Here is a 24,238-nt window from a genome sequence, read left to right as displayed (position 1 = left end):
GCATGAGCCCATGGGATGAAAGAACGCAATGAGCCCATGGGATGAAAGAACGCATGAGCCCATGGGATGAAAGAACGCATGAGCCCATGGGATGAAAGAACGCAATGAGCCCATGGGATGAAAGAACGCATGAGCCCATGGGATGAAAGAACGCAATGAGCCCATGGGATGAAAGATCGCAATGAGCCCATGGGATGAAAGAACGCAATGAGCCCATGGGATGAAAGAACGCATGAGCCCATGGCATGAAAGAACGCATGAGCCCATGGGATGAAAGAACGCATGAGCCCATGGGATGAAAGAACGCATGAGCCCATGGGATGAAAGAACGCATGAGCCCATGGGATGAAAGAACGCATGAGCCCATGGGATGAAAGAACGCATGAGCCCATGGGATGAAAGAACGCATGAGCCCATGGGATGAAAGAACGCATGAGCCCATGGGATGAAAGAACGCAATGAGCCCATGGGATGAAAGAACACATGAGCCCATGGGATGAAAGAACGCAATGAGCCCATGGGATGAAAGAACGCATGAGCCCATGGGATGAAAGAACGCAATGAGCCCATGGGATGAAAGAACACATGAGCCCATGGGATGAAAGAACGCAATGAGCCCATGGGATGAAAGAACGCATGAGCCCATGGGATGAAAGAACGCATGAGCCCATGGGATGAAAGAACGCATGAGCCCATGGGATGAAAGAACACATGAGCCCATGGGATGAAAGAACGCATGAGCCCATGGGATGAAAGAACGCATGAGCCCATGGGATGAAAGAACGCATGAGCACATGGGATGAAAGAACGCATGAGCCCATGGGATGAAAGAACGCATGAGCCCATGGGATGAAAGAACGCAATGAGCCCATGAGATGAAAGAACGCATGAGCCCATGGGATGAAAGAACGCATGAGCCCATGGGATGAAAGAACGCATGAGCCCATGGGATGAAAGAACGCATGAGCCCATGGGATGAAAGAACGCATGAGCCCATGGGATGAAAGAACGCATGAGCCCATGGGATGAAAGAACGCATGAGCCCATGGGATGAAAGAACGCATGAGCCCATGGGATGAAAGAACGCATGAGCCCATGGGATGAAAGAACGCATGAGCCCATGGGATGAAAGAACGCATGAGCCCATGGGATGAAAGAACGCATGAGCCCATGGGATGAAAGAACGCATGAGCCCATGGGATGAAAGAATGCATGAGCCCATGGGATGAAAGAACACATGAGCCCATGGGATGAAAGAACATGAGAGAAACACTGAAATAAACACTGAAGTGGAGAAGGGGAAAGTGCAGTGGTTTGAGTTTCTCTGCATCTCTGCTCCTAATTTAACGGCATTAAGTCGAGGAATATCTATTTAGTCGCCGTGTGTATCTACTGCAATGAAACCAAGGCAGCCCTTCCTATCGTAGTGCATTACTTAAATACTGTGAGAAACGAAACCAGTATCACGTTTCACTCTCTTAGTGTGAGAAGGTTGGCACTCTAGACAAGGGGTCTGAATGCTTTGATGGTAGTTTTCCAGTAACCCTGCCACCCTCTTTCTGACCACAACTAACTCTATACTTGATTCAGAACATCCTCTACTTCTGTGGCCAGTGGGCACAAACCCCACCAATGCACTAAGAACATGGCTTCAGGTTACCAACTGTAGCTTTCTGCTTCAGTTAAAGGTAGAAAAATAGGCCAGCCATCTTACAGTTGAGTGCAGAGAGAGAGAGAGATAGAGAGAGAGAGAGAGAGAGAGATAGCCCTCAGCCCTGTAACGGTACTGAAATTAGCCTAGCGCTCAGCCAACATTCTCAGAGTTTCCATGCTTGGAATCAGGACAAACTTTGAGCCACGTGGCCAGACCACAAGCCCAGAAGGAGATGCAGCGGGAAGGGATGTCAGCGCCCCTGGTGTGTGCCCCGTACGCTCTGCCCGCGCTCCCAAGGGCGTGGAGGGGAAATGAGACTCCTGACAGAGATTGCATTTTTCTCCTTTCCACAAAAAAAACAGGGTTATTTCGGGTCTATTTCATTATAAGACAATATAGTTCAAATGAAAAGTGGGGCAGAGTTGAGAATCTGGTCATAGGACACGGTTGAGAATGCCAGCTGCTATCTTGAACATGTATCTCCTGCAAAATACTTTTGAGGCCAACCTTTATAAATGAGGGTTTAATGGAAAGTAGTGTTTTTGTCAGTCTATTTCTGAAAGGGATATTGTACCTGAACTTAAGATCTTTCCTCAAACCTCTTCCTGCCCATCCCCATCAGATGTAATCCGATTGAGGGGGAAAGCCAGAGAGAGAGGAGAGAGGGTGAAATTGGATCATCTGTAATAGAAAGATTGGCTGGGTAATTGGGATGAGCACCAGCGATACATCACACACACACACAAATCCTCACAAGACCACCATCCTCAAAAGTCTCTAGCCCCTAGCTGTGCGTAAACTAATGCATTTGACCTGTAGGTGGAGTGGGCCTCGGATTAGCTGAATATTCGCTCTCCATTAAGAGCAAAACAAGAAAGGAAAGAGACGGAAACGAGAAAGAAAGACAGAGAGAGAGACAGCCGGATTATAATTAACGGTGTGAACCACTGTGTGAGAAGCCAGGTTCAGGGCCGTTCCAGGCTGACGAGGTAGTGATGAGAAGCCGTGTGCTGACAGACAGACAGGACTGCTGTTTACTGAACCATTGTTCATTAACACTAACCAAGGGTTCGGCTGGAGGCTGGAGAGGAGCTATTGCTATTGCAATGGCATAGAAGGACACCTGGTCCGCTAACCAATGCTACCTATAGCAAAGGAGGATAGAATACCAGGGAAGTGGCATGAGACACGTCATACAGAGGTCCTTTGTGGTTTTATATGTCAGACCAGAGTTAACTAGGGTTCCCCACCTGCCGAATTTGGCCTGCGGGTGATTTTATTTGGCCCTTCAAGGTTTCTGAGCAAAAAACATTCATATATGTGATTATATATGATTTTAATTTTGGAAATCTGTTCCAAAGTATTCCCACGCATAATAGAGAGATATACACTGAGTGTACAAAACATTAGGAACACCTGCTCTCTCCATGACATAGACTGACCAGGTGAATCCAGGTGAAAGCTATGATTCCTTATTGATGTCACTTGTTAAATCCACTTCAATCAGTGTATGTGAAAGGGAGGAGACAGGTTAAAGAAGGATTTTTTAAGCCTTGATACAATTGAGACACAGCTTGTCTATGTGTGCCATTCAGAGGGTGAACGGGCAAGACAAAAGATTGAAGTGCCTTTGAACGGGGTATGTACCAGGAGCACCGGTTTGTGTCAAGAACTATAACACTGCAGGGGTTTTCACGCTCAACAGTTTCCCGTGTGTTTCAAGAATGGTCCACCACCCAAAGGACATCCAGCCAACTTCACACAACTGTGGGAAGCATTGGAGTCAACATGGACCAGCATCCCTGTGGAATGCTTCCGACACCTGAGTCCAATTATAATTATATATATATATATATATAGAGAGAGAGAGAGAGAAAGGGAGAGTGACAGAGAGGAGTGAGAGAGAAGAAGGGAGAAAGAGGGAGGGAGAGAGAGACAGAGAGAGTGAGAGAGAAGAAGGGAGAAAGAGGGAGGGAGAGAGACAGAGAGAGAGACAGAGAGAGAGAGAGAGAGAGAGAGAGAGAGAGAGAAGAAGGGGGAAAGAGGGAGGGAGTGAGAGACAGAGAGAGAAACGAATTGAGGCAGCATTAGGACGCTGTTCCTAACATTTTGTACACTCAGTATATGTGATCGTATACAAATGTAAGCAAGGTTTGAAATGATTATGTTTTAGTCAAATATTATATATGTTTGGGCTTCTTGCGATCAATTTGCAGTCTACAAATGATTTGTAATTATGTTCAGGCCCCCTGACCATCTGCTCATGACAAAATCGGCCCGAGGCTGAATCTAGTTCATGATCGCTGCTCTAGAGTATTGTACCTGTAGCCTATATGGGTATGGTCCTGAACCTTTGACCTGATCAGGAAAAACACAGAACCCTATTAATGTATGGGTATGTATTCTATATCCTGTTAACCACATTATCTGAGGTGTAGCTGTAAATGTAACCCTGCTATTTCATAATATACTGAGATGTCACTGCCACAACAATACCATTTCTCCAATCAACCTTCAACTCTGTATAATTTCTATCCACTGCGACCGCCCTGCAAACTAAAAACAGTTTACACATTGTATTCTCGGACAAAGAGATGTACCTTCCTTCAATAAAAAGCGTATTATTTATCAAATCCAAAAGGACATTTCTATGAAACCTTGACAGTCTTCACTCTGCAAGCCATTGTGCAAAACAAGCCATAGCACTAACTATTGATGTTGAAGGCAAAAACCTGAGACTCCCCCTCAGCCTGAGAAGACCTTGAGGGAGTTGAACAGGAGGCCTGTAATTATATATATATATAATTACATTCATTAATTATAATTATATATATATAGAGAGAGAGAGAGAAAGGGAGAGTGACAGAGAGGGAGTGAGAGGCAAGGGAGAGAGACAGAGAGAGAGAAAGAGGGAGGGAGAGAGAGAGATAGAGAGAAGGCAGAAGAGGGAGGGAGTGAGAGAGAAAGAGTAGAGAAAGAGAAAAAAGGGAGAGCGACAGAGGGAGAGAGAGAGAAGAAGGGAAAAAGAGGGAGGAAGAGAGAGACAGAGAGAGAAAGAGACAGAGAGAGAAAGAGACAGGGAGAGAGAAAGAGACAGACAGCGAGAAAGAGACAGAGACAGAGAGAGAGCTAGCCAGGCAGCTACAGACCAAGTCTTTCAGCGGCCATATATCTTCTGATAACAGGTGGTTAGATTGGAGAAGTAAACAGGAACGAGCTGTTGGACCGGTGCAAGGCATTGGAAATATATGACTACCGTAATTTCCGGACTATAAGCCGCTACTTTTTTCCCACGCTATGAACCTCGCGGTTTATACAATGACGCGGCTAATTTATGTTTTTTTTTTTTTTTTTCACAAGATTCATGCCGCCAAAAAACTGAGCACCGTCACATAATGTGACGTAAATCGAGCGCGCTCAAACTTGCCATCATTCTGATTACGGTAGTCATTTTGTCACCCTCATCATGGCAAAGACACGGAGAAATGCATATGATGCAGCTTTCAAGTTGAAGGCGATCGATCTGGCTGTTGGAAAAGGAAATAGAGCTGCTGCACGGGAGCTTGGCCTTAATGAGTCGATGATAAGACGTTGGAACTGTGCAGATCCGACTGAAAGCCAAAACAATCGCCACCGCAATGAAGTTTGACTTTCTTGGTAGGCTACTGTTTACTGCTATTTATTTTTGTTACAAGCCGTGTTTCGTTAAAGCCTATTTATTTTTGTTACAAGCCGTGTTTCGTTTAAAAGCCTATTTATTTTTGTTACAAGCCGTGTTTCGTTTAAAGGCTGTGTAAAGTTCATTTGTTTCAATGTACCGGTAGGCACTTGCGGCTTATAGACGTGCGGTTTATGTATGTACAAAATACATATTTGTAAAAAATTCAGTGGGTACGGCTTATATTCAGGTGCGCTTAATAGTCCAGCAATTACGGTAGATCAAAAGAGAGACTGGAGTGTGAAACTGACAAGCAGGCACACACAGTGGTGTACATACTGTACGTGTTATGCGCACACACACACACACACACACACACACACACACACACACACACACACACACACACACACACACACACACACAATGACTTTCAGTCCTTGACTAGGGGCTCTCAACCTCTTCACATAGAACACAAAGCAGTCACACAGAAGTCTCCTTCTCCTAGGTGGGTCTCTCTCTCCTCTCTCTTTCCCTCCAGCGCTCCCTCTCGCTCTCTCTCTCTCCCTCCCCCTAAACGCACCTCAGCTCAGCCACAGTGTGAGCTTTGGGCCACGATGAAACGTCCCACAAACGGACTGAACTCCGTTTATTCATCCTAAATTTAGCTCTCTCTCCTAATCCCTTGTGCCAAGGCTGTGGGAAACGGCTACATATTTCCCCCTCCGTCCCGACCTGAGTGAAGACCCGAGCCAGTCTGTCCTGTGAAGTGCCCGATTGTACGCCAGCGGCGCAAAGCACGAAGCACAAGAATAGCAGCTGTGTCTGACGTGTACTTGTCTTTCCTATCCCGCGGGTGAAAAACACTCCAATCTGGGCCTCCCTCTCTCTCCTCCATCGTGGCCTCGCAAGACTCCAACACCATCCTCAAGTTCGCTGACGACACGACGACGATGAGGTAGCCTATAGGGAGGAGGGCAGACACCTGGCAGCGTGGTGCCAGGACAACAACCTCTCCCTCACCGTCAGCAAGACAAAGGAGCTGATTGTGGACTACAGGAAACGGAGGGCCGAGCACGCCCCCATCCACATCGATGGGGCTGTAGTGGAGCAGGTGGAGAGCTTCAAGTTCCTCTGTGTCCACATCGCTAAAGATCCATCATGGTCCGTACACACCCACACATTTGTGAAGAAGGCACGACAGCTCCTACCCCCAAGCCAAAAGACTAAACAAGACTGCTAAATAGCTAATCAAATAGCTACCCACACTACCTGTATTGACCATTTCTGCAATAACTCTCTTGCACTGACTCTATGCACACACAGTGGACTCTAGCCACACACTCACACATACTTACACTGACACTCCAACACACACATACACATGCATACTGATGGCAGACACACACACACACACACACACACACACACACACACACACACACACACACACACACACACACACACACACACACACACACACACACACACACACACACACACACACACACACACACACACACACACACACTTTCACATACGCTGCTGCTACTGTCTATTATCTTTCCTGTTGCCTAGTCACATTACCCCTACCTATATGTGCACTACCGGTCAAAAGTTTTAGAACACCTGCTCATTCAAGGGTTTCTCTTTATTTTTACTATTTTCTACATTGTAGAATAATAGTGAAGACATCAAAACTATGAAATAACACATATGGAATCATGTAGTAACCAAAAAAGTGTTAAAACAAATCAAAATATATTTTATACTTATACCAAGAGTGTGCAAAGCTGTCATCAAGACAAAGGGTGGCTATTTGAAGAATCTCAAATATAAAATATATTTTGATTCGTTTAGCACTTTTTTGGTTACTACATGATTCCATATGTGTTATTTCATAGTTTTGATGTCTTCACTATTATTCTACAATGTAGAAAATAGTCAAAATAAAGAGAAACCCTTGAATGAGCAGGTGTTCTAAAACTTTTGACAGGTAGTGTACATAGCTACCTCAATTACCTCGTACCCCTGCACATTGACTCGATATTGGTACTCCCTGTATATAGTCATGTTTATATATTTATATGTACATATTCCTATTCCTTCACTTTAGATTTGTATGTATTAGGTAGTTGTTGGGGAATTGTTAGATGACTTGTTAGATATTACTGCACTGTTGGAACTAGAAGCACAAGCATTTCGCTACACTCGCATTAATATATGCTAACCATGTGTATGTGACCAATAAAATGTGATTTGATTGTTCTTTTTACTCGTTATTGTTATTCACAGTGTTTTTAGTGTCACTATTTCTATTTCCTTTTTTCTTTTTTATCTTTAACTCTGCATTGTTGGAAAAGGACCCGTACGTAAGCATTTCACCGTCAGCCTACAGCCGCTGTTTACGAAGCATGTGACAAACACAATTCGATTTGATCCCTCGCCATCTCGCTCTATCTCCCTATGTCTCTCTCTCTCTCTCCCTCCCTCTTTCTCCACTCTGGGCTCATAAAGTAGTCCTTTATTCCTGACCCCAGACAATGGGAACCCTTATAGCCCAGCCTAGCCTTGCCTAGCACAGCAGTACAGTACAGAACATCCAAAGAACACCCACAAGGACGAGAAGGCCGAGAGGAACGAGGAAGCTGAGGGCACTGAAGCTATTCAGCCATCCATCCTTGGAGATGGAATATCAATAATGCTTTGTGGTCTAGATGTGTTTCAATCAAACAATCCTCGGTCCGAGGGTAAGGGATTCTACTTTGGGCGACCTTCGTTTTAAAAGCTCTGGCAGAGGGATACTGTATAATTTACCGAGCGGAGTTGAATTGAATACGGGCTGCCTTGGTCCTGGCTATACAGTAGGCTTTTGTGAATGTTTTTCAAAGGGCATAAAATATATCAACTATGCAAGTGGAATTTGACTACGTAAGTGGAATGCAAGGCAAAATATGTGAATATCCATATTTCTTTTTATCAACACACAATCTCAAATATTCAACTGAGAAAGATTCTTTCAAACTTCAGTCCTGGCATTAACATTCCCCGAAACCTAAATATTCCGTCAGAAGCCATGGTCAGTCAGAGAGACTTGCGAAACAGAGGGAAAGGTAGGGATGTGGAGAGGAATACAAAACCGGAGGAGAGCCTCATAAAAACATCAGTCAGTCTGTTAGTTCCCTCCTTCGGAAGGGTTTTAAAAAAGACCAGCCTTGTGCCAGACTGAAGGACACAGGCCCATTCACAGATGCCTCAGAGGTTCCTCAAATGGCAAGGCTACTCATCATTAAGGAAGGGACTTTTTCCTAACTGGGAAAAACTCCACGTACTAATCACAACCTAAACTAAGACGTGCCAGTTTTGATATGTTGAAGATCTATGCTGGATTAAAGGGGTTTTCAGTGTCACTATTACGATAAAGCTGGTATAAGAAGCAATAGAAGCTCCCATCAATGTCTTTGGCCTTCCCAGTACCCATGAGCAACCTTAGTTCCTGTTCCAACTGGTTTCCTTTCAGACGCCTGGAAACAGAGTAGTTGACTAACTGGTCATAACTGAAACAGAAGTGGAGAGTCACTATATTAACGTGACTGTAGACAAGCCAGGACGGTCCAGTCATGTGCCTGACTAGTAGTAAAGACTAGGATGAGTTGTTTTGTAATCAACAGGATGTGGGAAGGTACAGAAATGAGTTTGAGAGCAATGGAAGGTACAGTTTCCCACAGACTAGAGGGGACTTATTTACACTACATGTTAAGTAGTTAGAAGTGTTTTACTCTAAATATAGCAAGTCAAGGTGAGGTAAGTATAAAGTGCGGGAGTGAGTGTGTTTTTTCTGAAAAAAAATGTATTTTCTTCCTCTTGGAACTGATTGTGTCGTTTCATTCACTCACCCCACAACAGTCCCTCTTCCTTTCTTTCTTTCTTTCTTTCTCTCTTTCCACCTAATCTCATCCTTCGCTTTCCATCCCGTGCCCTGTCCACTTCTCAGGTGAAGTGAGAGAAAAATCAATCTTTCAATTCTGGCCTCACATAACCCAAACTGAACTACTGAAAAGGAACGATAGAGAAAATACAGACAAAGAAGGAGAGAGAGAGAGAAATAAAGAAAGAGAGAGAGAGAGAGAGAGAGAGAGGAGAGAGAGGAGAGAGAGAGAGAGAGAGAGAGAGAGAGAGAGAGAGAGAGAGAGAGAGAGAGAGAGAGAGAGAGAGAGAGAGAGAGAGAGAGAAAGGACCAGAATATCCAATCAATCAGGATAAACCAAATTACAACACAGTCAAAACAAAGCTATATTGCTTATTGGGAAACACAAGCACAAACACAAAGCAAAATGCAGTGCTATCTGGCCTAAATCGACAGTACACTGTGGCTAAATATTTGACCATGGTTACTGATCAAAACCTTAGAAAAACCTTGACAAAGTACAGGCTCAGTGAGCACATTCTTGCCATTGAGAAGGGTAGACACAGGAAAACCTGGCTCCCTGTAGAGGAAAGGCTGTGCAACCACTGCACAACAGCAGAACCTGAGACTGAGCTGCATTTCCTGACAAAATGTCAAAAATATAAAACAATTAGAGAGTGTCATTTCAACAAATTTGAAACCCTTATTCAAGGTTTCAAAGACCTCTCTGATGAGAGTAGGGTACCCGTCCTGTTGGGGGAGGACGCAGAGAGCTGTGGGTTGGCAGCGCACTACATTGCTGCCTGCCATAAGATGAGGGACAGTGTCTGACAGACCAATCAACCTGCACATGTCCTCTACTGTATGTTTATTGTTATTGTTGAATGTATGGTTATTTTGACACTTGGTTATTGTTGTTACTGTTGTTCCATTGACAATTTTGATTATCATTTTTATATTGTAAATAAGCTTTGGTAAAATGTACATTGTTACGTCATGTCAATAAAGCAAAATGAATTGAATTGATAAATAAGGAAAGAAAGAGAGAGAGAGAATGTGTGTGAGAGAAAGAGAGGTAACTTCCACAAATGTGTGAACGATCTGAGAGACAAGGCAAGAAGGGCCTTCTATGCCATCAAAAGGAACATAAACTTCGACATACCAATTAGGATCTGGCTAAAAATACTTGATACAGTTATAGAACCCATTGTCCTTTATGGTTGTGAGGTCTGGGGTCCGCTCACCAACCAAGAATTCACAAAATGGGAAAATATCCTGTGTGTACAACGTAAAACAGCAAATAATGCATGCAGAGCAGAATTAGGCCGATACACGCTAATTATCAAAATCCAGAAAAGAGCCGTTAAATTCCACAACCACCTAAAAGGAAGCGATTCCCAGACCTTCCATAACAAAGCCATCACCTACAGAGAGATGAACCTGGAGAAGAGTCCCCTAAGCAAGCTGGTCCTAGGGCTCTGTTCACAAACACAAACAGACCCCACAGAGCCCCCCAGGACAGCAAAACAATTAGACCCAACCAAATCATGAGACAACAAAAAGATAATTACTTGACACATTGGAAAGAATTATCCAAAAAAAACAAGGCAAACTAGAATGCTATTTGGCCCTAAACAGAGAGTACACAGTGGCAGAATACCTGACCACTGTGATTGACCCAAAATGAAGGAAAGCTTTGACTATGTACAGACTCAGTGACCATAGCCTTGCTATTGAGAAAGGCCGCCGTAGGCAGACCTGGCTCTCAAGAGAAGACAGACTATGTGCACACTGCCCACAAAATGAGGTGGAAACTGAGCTGCACTTCCTAACCTCCTGCAGAATGTTTGACCATACTAGAGACACACGTTTCCCTCAAATTACACAGACCCACAAAGATTTATTTTTTTAATCCAATTTTGATAAACTCCCATATCTACTGGGTGAAATACCACAGTGTGCCATCACAGCAGCAATATTTGTGACCTATTTTCACAAGAAAAGGGCAACCAGTGAAGAACAAACACCAGTGTAAATACAACCCATATTTAAGTTTATTTATTTTCCCTTTTGTACTTTAACTATTTGCACATTGTTACAACACTGTATATAGACATAATTTAACATTTGAAATGTCTTTAATCTTTTGGAACTTTTGGAAGTGTAATGTTAGCTGTAAATTTTTATTGTTTATTTCACTTTTGTTTATTATCTATTTCATTTGCTTTGTACATATGTTTACATGCCAATAAACAACCTAAATTGAGAGAGAGAGAGCGATAAATAAAAGAAAGCGAGAGAGCGAGAGAGAGAGAGAGTAAGAGAGAGAGAGAGCGAGAGAAAGCGAGAGAGAGAAAGAAAGCGAGAGAGCGAGAGAGAGCGAGAGAAAGCGAGAGAGCGAGAGAGAGAGAGAGTGAGAGAGAGCGAGAGAGAGAGAGAGAGAGAGAGAGAGAGAGAGAGAGAGAGTGAGAGAGAGCGAGAGAGAGAGAAAGCGAGAGAGAGAGAGAAAGCGAGAGAGAGAGAGAGAGCGCGCGAGAGAGAGAAGAGAGGAGAGAGAGGAGAGGTGAGAGAATTAAAGAAAGAGAGAGAGAGACTACTCTCCTCTGCCCTGTCAAAAATGACCAACCCTTTCATTGAAGCTGAGAAATTGGGGGGAAATAATTCAAATGATTAAGTAGGAGATGATTCCCTGTTGTGAGATTCTAGTATCATTTGAAATGAATGGTCTCTCTATTACCAGTTAATAGCTTCTTCTCTACATTGGCGACACACACATAAAGACTACAGTGGGCACCCACTAGCACTAATATATATCCTGTTACCAGTGCATTAATGCATTCATGAACTCACTGAGTTAGAAAACACATTACAGTGTACTCTAAATCCAATTAAGGGGTGTATTATCGTACTCATTCAACCGAGGCCAAATATCTTTATTTATGCTACACTCTGGTCCTGTGTCACCAATACACCAAACACTTTACCTTAAAGAGAGGTCAGAGGTCATGGGATATTCTGCACGTGTACAGAGTGCTAACTACTTCTGGTGCTTTTGTCTACCTACACGGCTTGGAACTCTCCACCCTCACAGTAGTTGGTCATTTTGGTGGACGCATTCATCCAAAGCAACTTACAGTGAGCACACAGTCCGTGCATGTGGCCCGAGCTGGAACTGAACCATGTGGCCCGAGCTGGAACTGAACCATGTGGCCCGAGCTGGAACTGAACCCACAGCGGTGGCCTTCTCCACACCACACTGTAACCATCTGAGCCATCGGGACAAAGGCAACGAGCTCCCGCCCTCTAAAACCATTACGTCAGCCGCTGTGAGTAAGAGTTGAGCAGCTCCTGCCTGTGGATATAGAGAGGTGCTGCCCATTCAGGGTTTGCAAAGGCTGCTCTCTTTGGACCAGATACGTGTTTCAACAAGAGAGGCTCCAGGTCTAAAAACAACAGGGTGAAAAAGAGGGATGGAACAGACAGATGAAAGAGACGGAGAGATGACAGACAGACATTTCCCGTGTATATCCTTTCTCCTGGCATAAGGGCTTCGTTAATAGTTAACAACATCCCCCTGTGTGAGAGTATTAAGAGAAGACCAATGGTTGTTGCCAATGGTAGTCTCTCTGACTACAGCCGTGTGTCTCAGCTTTGAGGTAGAAGTTGTGCCCTTAACTAACCACAGATCTAGGATCAGAGTATCATATACCAAACAGCGTACCTTCAGGAGGATTTAAAGAAACATCTGACCCTGGACTAGTGGTTAGGGGCAACTTGACCTACTCTTGTGTCTATCAACGACATGAAGAGATCCTTAAAGCCAGCTATATTAACAGTTGCATAGCCAGATGTGCAAGACTGAAAACGAGTCATTATTAGCCTATATCAAGGTTTTAATAGGTCTCTCTTGCAAAACATAGTAAGTCAGTGAGACAAACCTGCATAAATAAAGGCTGAATAAATAAATAAATGCATTTGGTTGTGAATACTGCTTTCTCTGACAACACAATAAACTATAGCCTTAGTCTAGGGGACGTTTGGCCTCTCCACCGAGTCTGAGGACCTCTGCCCTTCTCAATCAGAAAAGCTAACAAAATCAATCTTTCTGTTGGTGACTGAGTGGTTCTGTGTGAAACCATCCACAACCCATTAGAGGCCATTAGCTCCCAATGTCACGGCCGTTGTAAGAAGTGGACCAAAGCGCAGCGTGGTGAGCGTACATACTTTTAATAGTAGATGACGCCAACAAAACAATAACCACTGGGACTGGGCACCCTCGTTGCGGGCCCCGGACTGGGCACCCTCGTTGCGGGCCCCGGACTGAGCACCCTCGTTGCGGGCCACGGACTGGGCACCCTCGTTGCGGGCCCCGGACTGAGCTCCCTCGCAGGAGACTCCGGACTGGAGGCCGTCGCTGGAGGCTCCGGACTGGAGGCCGTCGCTGGATGCTCCGGACTGGAGGCCGTCGCTGGATGCTCCGGACTGGAGGCCGTCGCTGGATGCTCCGGACTGGAGGCCGTCGCTGGAGGCTCCGGACTGGAGGCCGTCGCTGGAGGCACCGGACTGGAGAACGTCGCTGGAGGCACCGGACTGGAGAACGTCGCTAGAGGCTCCGGACTGGAGAACGTCGCTGGAGGCTCTGGACTGGAGACCTTCGCTGGAGGCTCCGGACTGGAGGCCTTCGTTCCATGACTCCTCACTGGAGGCTTCGTGCCATGGATCATCACTGGAGGCTTCTTGCCATGGATCATCACTGGAGGCTTTGTGCCATGGATCATCACTGGAGGCTTCTTGCCATGGATCATCACTGGAGGGAGGAGACGTATGGGCAGTCTGGTACGTTGAGCTGCCACAGGGCTCACCAGGCTGGGGAGACATACGGGAGGATTAGTTCTAGGCGCAGGACTCACCAGGCTGGAGAGACATACAGGAGGCCCTGTCCTAGGCAGAGGCACCAGATACACTGGGCCGTGGAGGCGCACTGGAGGTCTTGAGCGTAGAGCCTGCACAACCCGTCCTGGCTGGATGGTTATTTTCGCCCTGCAGATGCGGGGCGCAGGCACAGGATGCACTGGGCTGTGCAGACGCACCGGAGACACAGTGCGCAGAGCCGGCGCAGGATATCCCGGCCCGTAGAGACGTACTGGCGGCCAGATGCGCTGAGCCGGCATCCTCTGACCTGGCTGGATGCCCACTCTAGCCCGGCCGATTCGGTGAGCTGGAAGGTAGCGCACCGGGCTGTGCACGCGCACTGGAGACACCGTGCGCTCCACCGCATAACACGGTGCCTGACCAGTATGACACTCGCCACGGTAAGCACGGGGAGTTGGCTCAGGTCTCCAACCTGACTCAGCCACAATCCCCGTGTGCCCCCCCCCAAAAAAATTAGGGAGCTGCCTCTCGGGCTTCCTTGCTAGCCGTGTCCCTTCGTAACGCTGCCGCTCTGCTCTTGCTGCCTCCAGTTCCTCCCGTGGACGGCAATATTCCCCAGCCTGCCTCCATGGTCCCTTACCGTCCAGGATCTCCTCCCAAGTCCATGAATCCTGGACACGCTGCTCCTCCTTACACGCTGCTTGGTACGTTGTTGGTGGGAAGTTCTGTCACGGCCGTTGTAAGAAGTGGACCAAAGCGCAGCGTGGTGAGCGTACATACTTTTAATAGTAGATGTCGCCAACAAAACAATAACCAATACCAAAACAAACCGTGAAGCTTAAGGCAATGTGCCATCAAACAAAGTTAACTTCCCACCAAGACAGGTGGAAAAAAGGGCTACCTAAGTATGGTTCTCAATCAGAGACAACGATGCCTCTGATTGAGAACCACACCCGGCCAAACACAAAGAAATAGAAAACATAGAAATAAAGAAACTAGAATGCCCACCCTAGTCACACCGTGGCCTAACCAAAATAGAGAATAAAAGCCTCTCTATGGCCAGGGCGTGACACCCAAGCAGCAATTTGAACCCCTCGTGTGTGTGTGTGTGTGTGTGTGTGTGTGTGTGTGTGTGTGTGTGTGTGTGTGTGTGTGTGCGTGCGTGCGTGCGTGCGTGCGTGCGTGCGTGCGTGCGTGCGTGCGTGTGTGTGTGTGCGTGCGTGCGTGTGTGTGTGCGCTCACCTATATCTCCTCATAGTCTACATTTCAGCAGTGGAACCAAGATACAAACTTCCTCAGTCAACCCTGTTTATTGTTCTACCTTTTCTTTATTACACATTGGGAGTGATCACTTCCAAGGGGGAGGCTTTTTTCCGTTGCACCCACTGGTTATCAATGGGACCTTTGAGGGTAGGAACCTTCATTTCCTGTCAGGCTGCACACTAAGGCTATTGAGATCAACCCAAGTCTTTCTCTATGTATGGCTCTTTCATATTGACCAGAATGACCGGGAGACCCCAAGACCTATGCTGCTACTCTGCCTATCAGCTTGCAAAGAGCAGGGGTGTAGAGAGTGTATGCGTGCGCGCGCACACGCACACACACACACACACACTCCTCAACCTGCAGGGTTTTTACTGCAGCAGCCCAGCTCCCATTCCAAAGAAAATACAGGTCTAATCTGAAGGGTAGTTTTGGCATGTTAAACACAAGAGTCATGTAAGCTTATATGTGAAACGCTCCAACAGTCACCACACACACACACACACATCACCTGAGAGTCCCCCGGCAGGCCGCTATAAAACATGCTACAGTACATTAAATTGACTTCCATGTGGATTTCTCTTGTACTATAAAACAGCCTGTCAGCTCCTTGACGTTTTGGGGCCAAGGCAGAGATGAGAGAGAAAGAGAGAGAGAGAGAAAGAGAAAGAGAGAGAGAAAGAGAAAGAGAAAGAGAAAGAGAAAGAGAGAGAGAGAGAGAGAGAGAGAGAGAGAGAGAGAGAGAGAGAGAGAGAGAGAGAGAGAGAGAGAGTGTGTGTGTGTGTGTGTGTGTGTGTGTGTGTGTGTGTGTGTGTGTGTGTGTGTGTGTGTGTGTGTGTGTGTGTGTGTACGTGTTGTAGCACTACTGCGTCTCTGAGGCTACAAGAGATACAGACCGTACCTCTCCCCCACTCCCAGACTAATTACTAAAACTCACATTGATTCATTGACTCAACCATGTGTGGAGAATAGTAGTGCAGACATGTTTTTAGAGAATAATAGAGAATAAGGAGAGAGTCAACATTACCTGAAGGTCAAAGAATTTGCTGTATCTCCTGTAGATTATGTGGGAGGTGGTGTCAGAGTATGTGACATTGATGAGATACACCTGCAATGAGAGAAAGCGCATGGTTAACACTGTGGAGCCGGCACACGGCCTTCCAAGGCAACAACCCCTGAACTTCAAAGGTCAATGACACGCACATATATCTGCCAAGGCGTAAAAGCGGGGGAACATTATGGTGATCTCATTCACCTTCTCTACACATTGACCCTCTGCACTTCCTGCCCCAGCCACGAGTTACAATTACAAAAGCCATTCCCATTCAAGTGGATGGGGCTTTGTCTGAGGCGCTTTGTTCCTTCCAGTAACTATATTTATATGATAGATGACGTATAGAAACCGACCATTTTGTTCCAGACCCGGAGGGTTGGTAATGTAATTGATGCTGATATCATCTCCGCTTTAATCTAACATACCGGAACATAGGAAAGATATCAAGGAGTCTGGAAAATTCCCATAAGAGAGGTCAGTCAGGAGGGTTGAATGGGCTGGACCTCGGGTTTATGATGGATATCTACAGAGGAAGTGTTGTGCCAATATACAGTAGGATATCTGGTGAAATGGCTATTTGAAGTCACAAAATAGCAAGCAACAAACATATGTTTGAAACGTGACTGTTAAAATCAAGGCTAACTGCTACTGAACATAGCCTTTCACAGTTCTAATATGCTATAGTACTGAGGACATTGAGGTTAAGTCACAAACCTATACCATTGGCCATTTGGCTTCATTGTTCTCAGCCCAACCTCTACTACAAAAAAACACCATTTGTTTAAGTTCATAGAGTTTCCATATACTTCATAATCATAAAGCATGTCAAACATGTTTACATCTGGCGTGCACTCAAAATCAGGGCAAAGATCGCTAACAAAAACAGCCATTGTCAAAAGATTGACAATCAAATAAGATTAAGTCAGCCATCCAAATAGGCTAAATGAAGCTACAGCACTGTGTAGGCCTATGGTTGCACTTTGAGAACTAAATGTCGTCGACTTGTCAATATAGGAACAATTCACCTCATGAAATATTTTGCCGTCTTCACTATGTCTATAGATGAAAATCACCTCATGATATGTTGGCCATTGAAACTCAAGTTCCCTTTGTGATGTGTCAGACACAGGCGTAACCCTAATCCCCTGGTCTACTAGCACAGCTAACCCTCGTCCTAATACATTTTACACACTGGTCCCTGCAGCAACCTGCCAAGAACAGTCATAACAGCTAGCCTTAGAAGAATTATCCCAAACAAAAGAGACCTGACGTAAGAGAATCAGCCACTTGAAACAAAATACCCTTCCAAGAACAAAGCCCTGTGTTAAAAGGCCTTGTTGCTGCTGGAATGACACCAGCTATTGCTGGCTAGCTTCCAACGCTAGTGTTTTCACAATTATCGCCTGTGGAAATGTTACGCTAACATCCAAGCCACTGGAAGTATGTCATGCTAATGCTAAGCCAATGACGTGATAGTGACTCCATAGGGTTAGTGTCAGCGGCTTGGTTAGATTTGTATTGTGTTAGCGAGTAGTGGCTCCAGCACTCGCCTTTCCACTCCCATGGAAATGTTATGCTAACATCAAAGCCACTGGAAGTCTGTTATGTCATGCTAATGACCTGTTAGCGACTCCTATGGCAATGTCCACTTGAAGTCTGTCATGCTATGCTATGCTAGCTAATGATGCGTTAGTGACTCCATAGGATCACACTTTCAATGGCTTGGCTTGATTTGTATTGCTGCTGCCAAAGTCAGTGGTGCTGGAGGTTGGTGAATGTATTTACTGGAGTCTTTACAGAGTCTGTAGTCAGACAGTTAAGTTATTCTGTAAGGACTTCACGTGTTGTGTTCCACCTTCAGTGAAGTAGGCTATCCTTTATCAGAAACACTATACATCACCAAACATTAAACCATATTTTTTTACAGCTCAAGGCCAAATGAGAAACTGCGTAATGAATCACAACGGAAAGCCAAAACTAAGGGAGGTTAGATGAATGAAGAAACTGGTGAATGAATGAGGCCTCAGCAATGAGTCTGATACTGAGTAAAGACCTTATCCCAAATACCCCAAATATCTTCATGCTGTTAGAGCATAGCAATCCACATAGATATGGACTTTATCTGAGACCATTTCCCTTGGAGGGTCTGGAAGAGCTGCATGCCCGCCTGCACTTGTACTGGTGTGTGTGTGTGTGTGTGTGTGTGTGTGTGTGTGTGTGTGTGTGTGTGTGTGTGCGTGCGTGCGTGCGTGCGTGCGTGCGTGCGTGCGTGCGTGCGTGCGTGCGTGCGTGCGTGCGTGCACCTCAAGCAAGTGTGTGTGGGCTTGCCCGGACTTCCAGCGAGTGGGTGTGTTGTTCTATAAATGCTTTTGACCTGAACGGCATGTTGTCATCCTCCCTCCTCCACCACCCGATGCCACTTGGCCGCTTAATTTGACCGTAGAGAAAAACCTCTCTGGGATGGGCCAACGGAGGGAGGGAGGGAGGGAGGGAGGGAGGGAGGGAGGGAAAGAGGGAGGGAGGGAAGAGGAAGGAAGACACGGACTCAGTTAAAACGATCCCATCCCAACCAGCAGAACAGATGGATCTGTCCTCATAGCAACCACAATGGAAAACAGAACTAGTCTATATCCACACCACACACAACCCATGCCCAAAATATCAAGCTTAAACCTAATGCCTGTGTCCAACCTAAAATAGACTATATCATCCCTCAGGGAGTGAATGGGATTGAATGTGAGTTAACAGCCTAGTACAGCCCATCACTACCTGAAAGCAAAACAAACCTATACTGTAGGTGTCACCTCAATTATATTTCTGGATTGATATAGGATTGACTTGTGAAAAATTTGACAGCTTGAAAAGTAATTTTTTCATCGACTCTCAGATGAGGGTAAAAAATTCCAGCAACGTTTTAAAATAGCATGTCGATGCATTGCAGGTTGACTCATGGTTCAAGTACAGCCAGTCGTGAGCACCTGATGGTCCACACAGCCAAAACACTCTGAATCATTTTTTTCGGGGACCAAACACACACACACACACAAAGTTACTCACTAACTGTCAGTTAGAGGGAGTTAGATTTGTTTTCTCATTTTACAAAGGTTTAACACATTTGAACAACACAGCGTTATAAGAGTGAGTTGTCTTCACAGCAACAGAAGGTGTGCTGATGGAATCCCAGATGGTGTGTAGTCAAGTGTTGCTGCATCGTTCAAGTCAAGATAAAATCCTGGCCTTGCCATACGGTTAGACATTCTTCAATAGTATGCATGTCTGGGCAAATCAAACAATGTTGCAGTTCCAAAACAGAAAACAAAAGAGACAAAACAAAAAGTTTACAAAATGTATAAATAAGTTTATACATTACCCAACATTACCTTTACTGCATAACACCCTCTATTCTACGACACTGTAGTTCCTTGGTGTCCACATCACCAACAAACTAACATGGTCCAAGCACACCAAGACAGTCATGAAGAGGGAACGACAAAACCAACTGCACCATTGAGAGCATCCTGACGGGTTGCATCACTCCTCCGACCGCAAGGCACTACAGAGGGTAGTGCGTACAGTCTAGTACATCATTGGGGCCAAGCTGCCTGCCATCCAGGATCTCTATACCAGGCAGTGTCAGAGGAAGGCCCTAAAAATTTTCAAAGACCCCAGCCACCCTAGTCATAGACTGTTCTCTCTGCTACCGCACGCAAGCGGTACAGGGGCACCAAGTCTAAGTCCAAGAGGCTTCTAAACAGCTTCTTCCCCCAAGCCATAAGACTCCTGAACATCTAATCAAATGGCTACCCAGACTATTTGCAATGCCCCCCTCTTTTATGCTGCTGCTACTTTCTGTTGTTATCTATGCATAGTCACTTTAATAACTCTACCTACATGTACATATTACCTCAATTACCTCGACTAACCGGAACCCCGTGTACATAGCCTGGCTATTGTTATTTTACGGCTGCTCTTTAATTATTTGTTACTTTTCTTTCTTTTTTTTCCTTTTTTTGAAACTGCATTGTTGGTTAAGGGCTTGCAAGTAAGCATTTCACTGTAAGGTGCATACCGAATACCTGTTGTATTCGACACATAAATACAAATAAAATTTGATTTGTACTTACAGTACACAGAGAACCCAGATTTAACACCATTAAACATTTCCTGCATAATCACTCTTGGCAATCCAGTCGTAAACCTGTACTGGCTGGCACGCTAGCCCTAGCTTCTAAAGATCAGCTGTTACCATCAGACCCACTTCTTGGTTTGGCAACCGGAACATTTGACAGCTAGATGGGTGGGGGAGATTTATGTAAACAATGGGCCCAACCTAAATCGTAAATCACTGTAGCAGATTACATAATATATCATATAAATAGGAGGTTAAGGTAATTAGTTCGGCTATAAATGGTGATTCAGTTTATTACTGTGATTTTAATTATTTATAATAGTTTATTACAATATAATTACATGTATTACTCTCTGGATACCCTGCGACATCAGCAACCAAAAGAAATACAGCAAATAAATATTATATTATATTCAATTTTTATTCAATTCTATTCTTCTGCACTCATGTCAACAGCCAAATGGGTTTGATGAGACATTGAAAAACAAAGAGGGAAAGTACATGCATGGACAAATACAAATGAATCAAACAAGTTTGTGTCCCAGACACCCAGACCTAGCAAGAGAAAGCCCTTGTTCGTCATCATCTCTTGCCATCAAGTCTGTTAAATGACTTAAATGTAAATGTAAATGTAAGTCTCATTCATGTCCGGCATTTCGGAGAAAGATTAAAAAGAGCAAATTGGATCTCTGATTTCTTCAATGAATCAACCACGAATCATAGGCTACACATTGCTATGATTAGCTTAGTTATGGTTTGACAGCTTTTATTCAGCTTTTCACAAATTAATCACCCTTTTCCACCACATATAGTGACTAGCAACCACAATATAAGACTCTAAATAAACCAAACTACAATAGTTTGTGTCTACGAATGGAGAAAATGACTTACCGTCTCTGTAGAACCCTTGTGTTTCCCAGTTTCCTAGTTTAAGAGTGAGGAGGGCTGAGCAGAGGGCTTGGTGGAGCATAGACTGTGGGCCTAGCCACAAAATTACACCGAACCCCGCCTAAAACACTATACTTAACCTAACGTCTAAAACAGAAAGGCATTACATACTGCCAGCCAGATGACTTTCATATGGATTATGCGTGGGGATTGAATGAAGTACAAGGATGGAAAAATCATTCGCTTGAGAATAGGTCTAAAGGGAAATCCCCTTTCCATAATAACCACAACTAAGCTAATAGAGACAGATTTATTAAACAAACAGGTGAAAAGAGGTTACGGATGACACGACAGCTTGAAGACGTGCACATGCGTGTCTGTGGCACCTTCACTGGGGAGGACAGGCTCACGGTAACAGAATAAATGGACTGGTATCGAACTCAACAAGCACATGAGAAGAGGAGATCCACACAAGTGGACGACAGGAAGCTGCTGAGGGCTTCTCATAATGTCTGGAATGGAGTGAATGGAACGGTATCTCATTCTGTTTCATTCACTCCATTCCAGACATTATTATAAGCCTCACTCAGCAGCTTCCTGTGTGGTCCATGTGTGTGTATCTCCTCTACTCATTCACCAGGTCATACTGTACCAAGAGAACGAAAACAGCCTGCCATCCAAGTCTAACTTTAACTAGACCAAGGGCTTTGGTTTGGCAGTGGCTCTATGGTGGGAAACCCCTTTAATACAGGTTTGCATAAGCTCTGCCAATATACTGCCCTTGATCGCCCACCAACACAAACACCCCTCCTAAAACTGTGGTCCTTATCAGTTTTCACATCCTTCGCCTCTCTCCACGTTCTCTACCCAGGGCATAGGAAGTGCATGCCTCCTTTCTCTCTCTCTTCCTCTCCCTAACCACACCCTTAGAAAAAAAGGTGGCATCTAGAACCTAAAAGGGTTCTTCAGCTGTCCCCATAGGATAACCCCTTGAAGAACCCTTTTTGGTTCCAGATAGAACCCTTTTGGTTCCATGTAAATCTCTTTGTGGTTCCATGTAGAACCCTTTCCACAGAAGGTTCTAAATGGCACCCAAAAGGGTCCCACCTGGAACCCAAAAGGGTTCTATCTGGAACCAAAAAGGGTTCTCCTATCGGGACAGCCGAAGAACCCTTTTGGAACCCTTTTTTCTAAGAGTGCAGCAGCCAACAGGAAACAGGAAGAGAAGGCCTAGACCAGGCAAACAGAAGTTTTTCTGAGAGGGATAAGGAAAAAGCGGAAAAGTGTCCATTCAGCTGTCATTTCCTCCTCTCTCTCTCCCCTTACCTCTCTCACTCTCTGCTTTCAGTCTTGTCATGTACAGTAGAACAATCCACATAGAGTTGTTCATTGTATCCTGTTTCAATCAGTACAGCTTGGTTACGCAATCCTAGAGACCTCACTTTGAAATTGCCACATTGCTAGACTACACACACAGTGAGGTACAGTTGCAGTATACTGTATGGCCAATTTCTCACGGTAAGGGCAAGGGCTACCATTGCAAGCCCCACATAATGCCCACCCTTGTCGTCCGTCTTCGCATTGTGATTCCTGAATGTGTCGACATACAGAAATGACATGGAGCCAGGGGCAATGTTTCATGTGGTTTACTGGATATCAAAATAATGGGATGTGCTACATATTTTATATTGTAAAAAATATATATATATAAAAAATAACTGTTTGTACATGTTGGTGATGATTAAGACGTGTTGCCTAATACACATCCCATCTTGTAATAATCTGTTTGTTTTATAGTAATCATAAAGACTTAGGTTGAAAAAGACTTCCCACTGTTCCAGACAAATAAAGTTCTCCAAAGTGACTAGACAACATCTGTCTGTTGTTGAGACATTCAGCAACATGTGTTCAGGGCTCCAGTAATAAAATCCACTAATCCCTCCTTTTTATTTGATTTATTTAACCAGGCAAGTCAATCAATAACACATTCTTATTTATACTGAAAAAAATTATAAACACAACATGCAACAATTTGAAAGATTTTACTGTGTTACAGTTCATATAAGGAAATCAGTCAATTGAAATAAATGAGTTATGCCCTGGGCCTCCCGGGTGGCGCAGTGGTCTAGGGCAATGCATCGCAGTGCTAGCTGCGCCACCAGAGTCTCTGGGTTCGCGCCCAGGCTCTGTCGCAGCCGGCCGCGACCGGGAGGTCCGTGGGGCGACGCACAATTGGCATAGCGTCGTCCGGGTTAGGGAGGGTTTGGCCGGTAGGGATATCCTTGTCTCATCGCGCTCCAGCGACTCCTGTGGCGGGCCGGGCGCAGTGCGCGCTAACCAAGGGGGCCAGGTACACGGTGTTTCCTCCGACACATTGGTGCGGCTGGCTTCCGGGTTGGAGGCGCGCTGTGTTAAGAAGCAGTGCGGCTTGGTTGGGTTGTGCTTCGGAGGACGCATGGCTTTCGACCTTCGTCTCTCCCGAGCCCGTACGGGAGCTGTAGCGATGAGACAAGATAGTAATTACTAGCGATTGGATACCACGAAAATTGGGGAGAAAATGGGATAAAATAATTTTTTTAATTTTTAAAGAAAAATAATGAGTTATGGCCTAATCTATGGATTTCATATAACTGGGAATACAGATATGCATTTGTTAGTCACAGACACCTTTAAAAAAAAGGTGGGGGCATAGATCAGAAAACCAGTTAGTATCTGGTGTGACAACCATTTGCCTCATGCAGCGCAACACATCTGCTTGCATAGAGATTATCAGGCTGTTGATTGTGGCCTTGTTGTCTTCAATAGCTGTGTGA

The 24,238-nt window shown here is 45.0% G+C and overlaps 1 protein-coding gene across 2 annotated transcripts in view; it reads right to left on the bottom strand.

The window, feature by feature from the left end:
• LOC120032833 (SH3 and PX domain-containing protein 2A-like) overlaps positions 1-24,238 on the bottom strand; it is a 124,841-nt gene that overhangs the window by 96,695 nt on the left and 3,908 nt on the right. For both annotated transcript variants that reach the window (XM_038979035.1, XM_038979036.1), the window contains exon 2: positions 16,382-16,462. In XM_038979035.1, coding sequence (XP_038834963.1) covers positions 16,382-16,462 — 81 coding nt within the window. The remainder of the gene's footprint in view (positions 1-16,381; positions 16,463-24,238) is intronic.

Source organism: Salvelinus namaycush, chromosome 39 (genome assembly GCF_016432855.1).
Source record: "Salvelinus namaycush isolate Seneca chromosome 39, SaNama_1.0, whole genome shotgun sequence".
In the NCBI taxonomy this organism is placed as follows: domain Eukaryota; kingdom Metazoa; phylum Chordata; class Actinopteri; order Salmoniformes; family Salmonidae; genus Salvelinus; species Salvelinus namaycush.
Note: the sequence above shows the minus strand (reverse complement) of the source record. Positions and strands in the feature narration are given on the sequence as shown.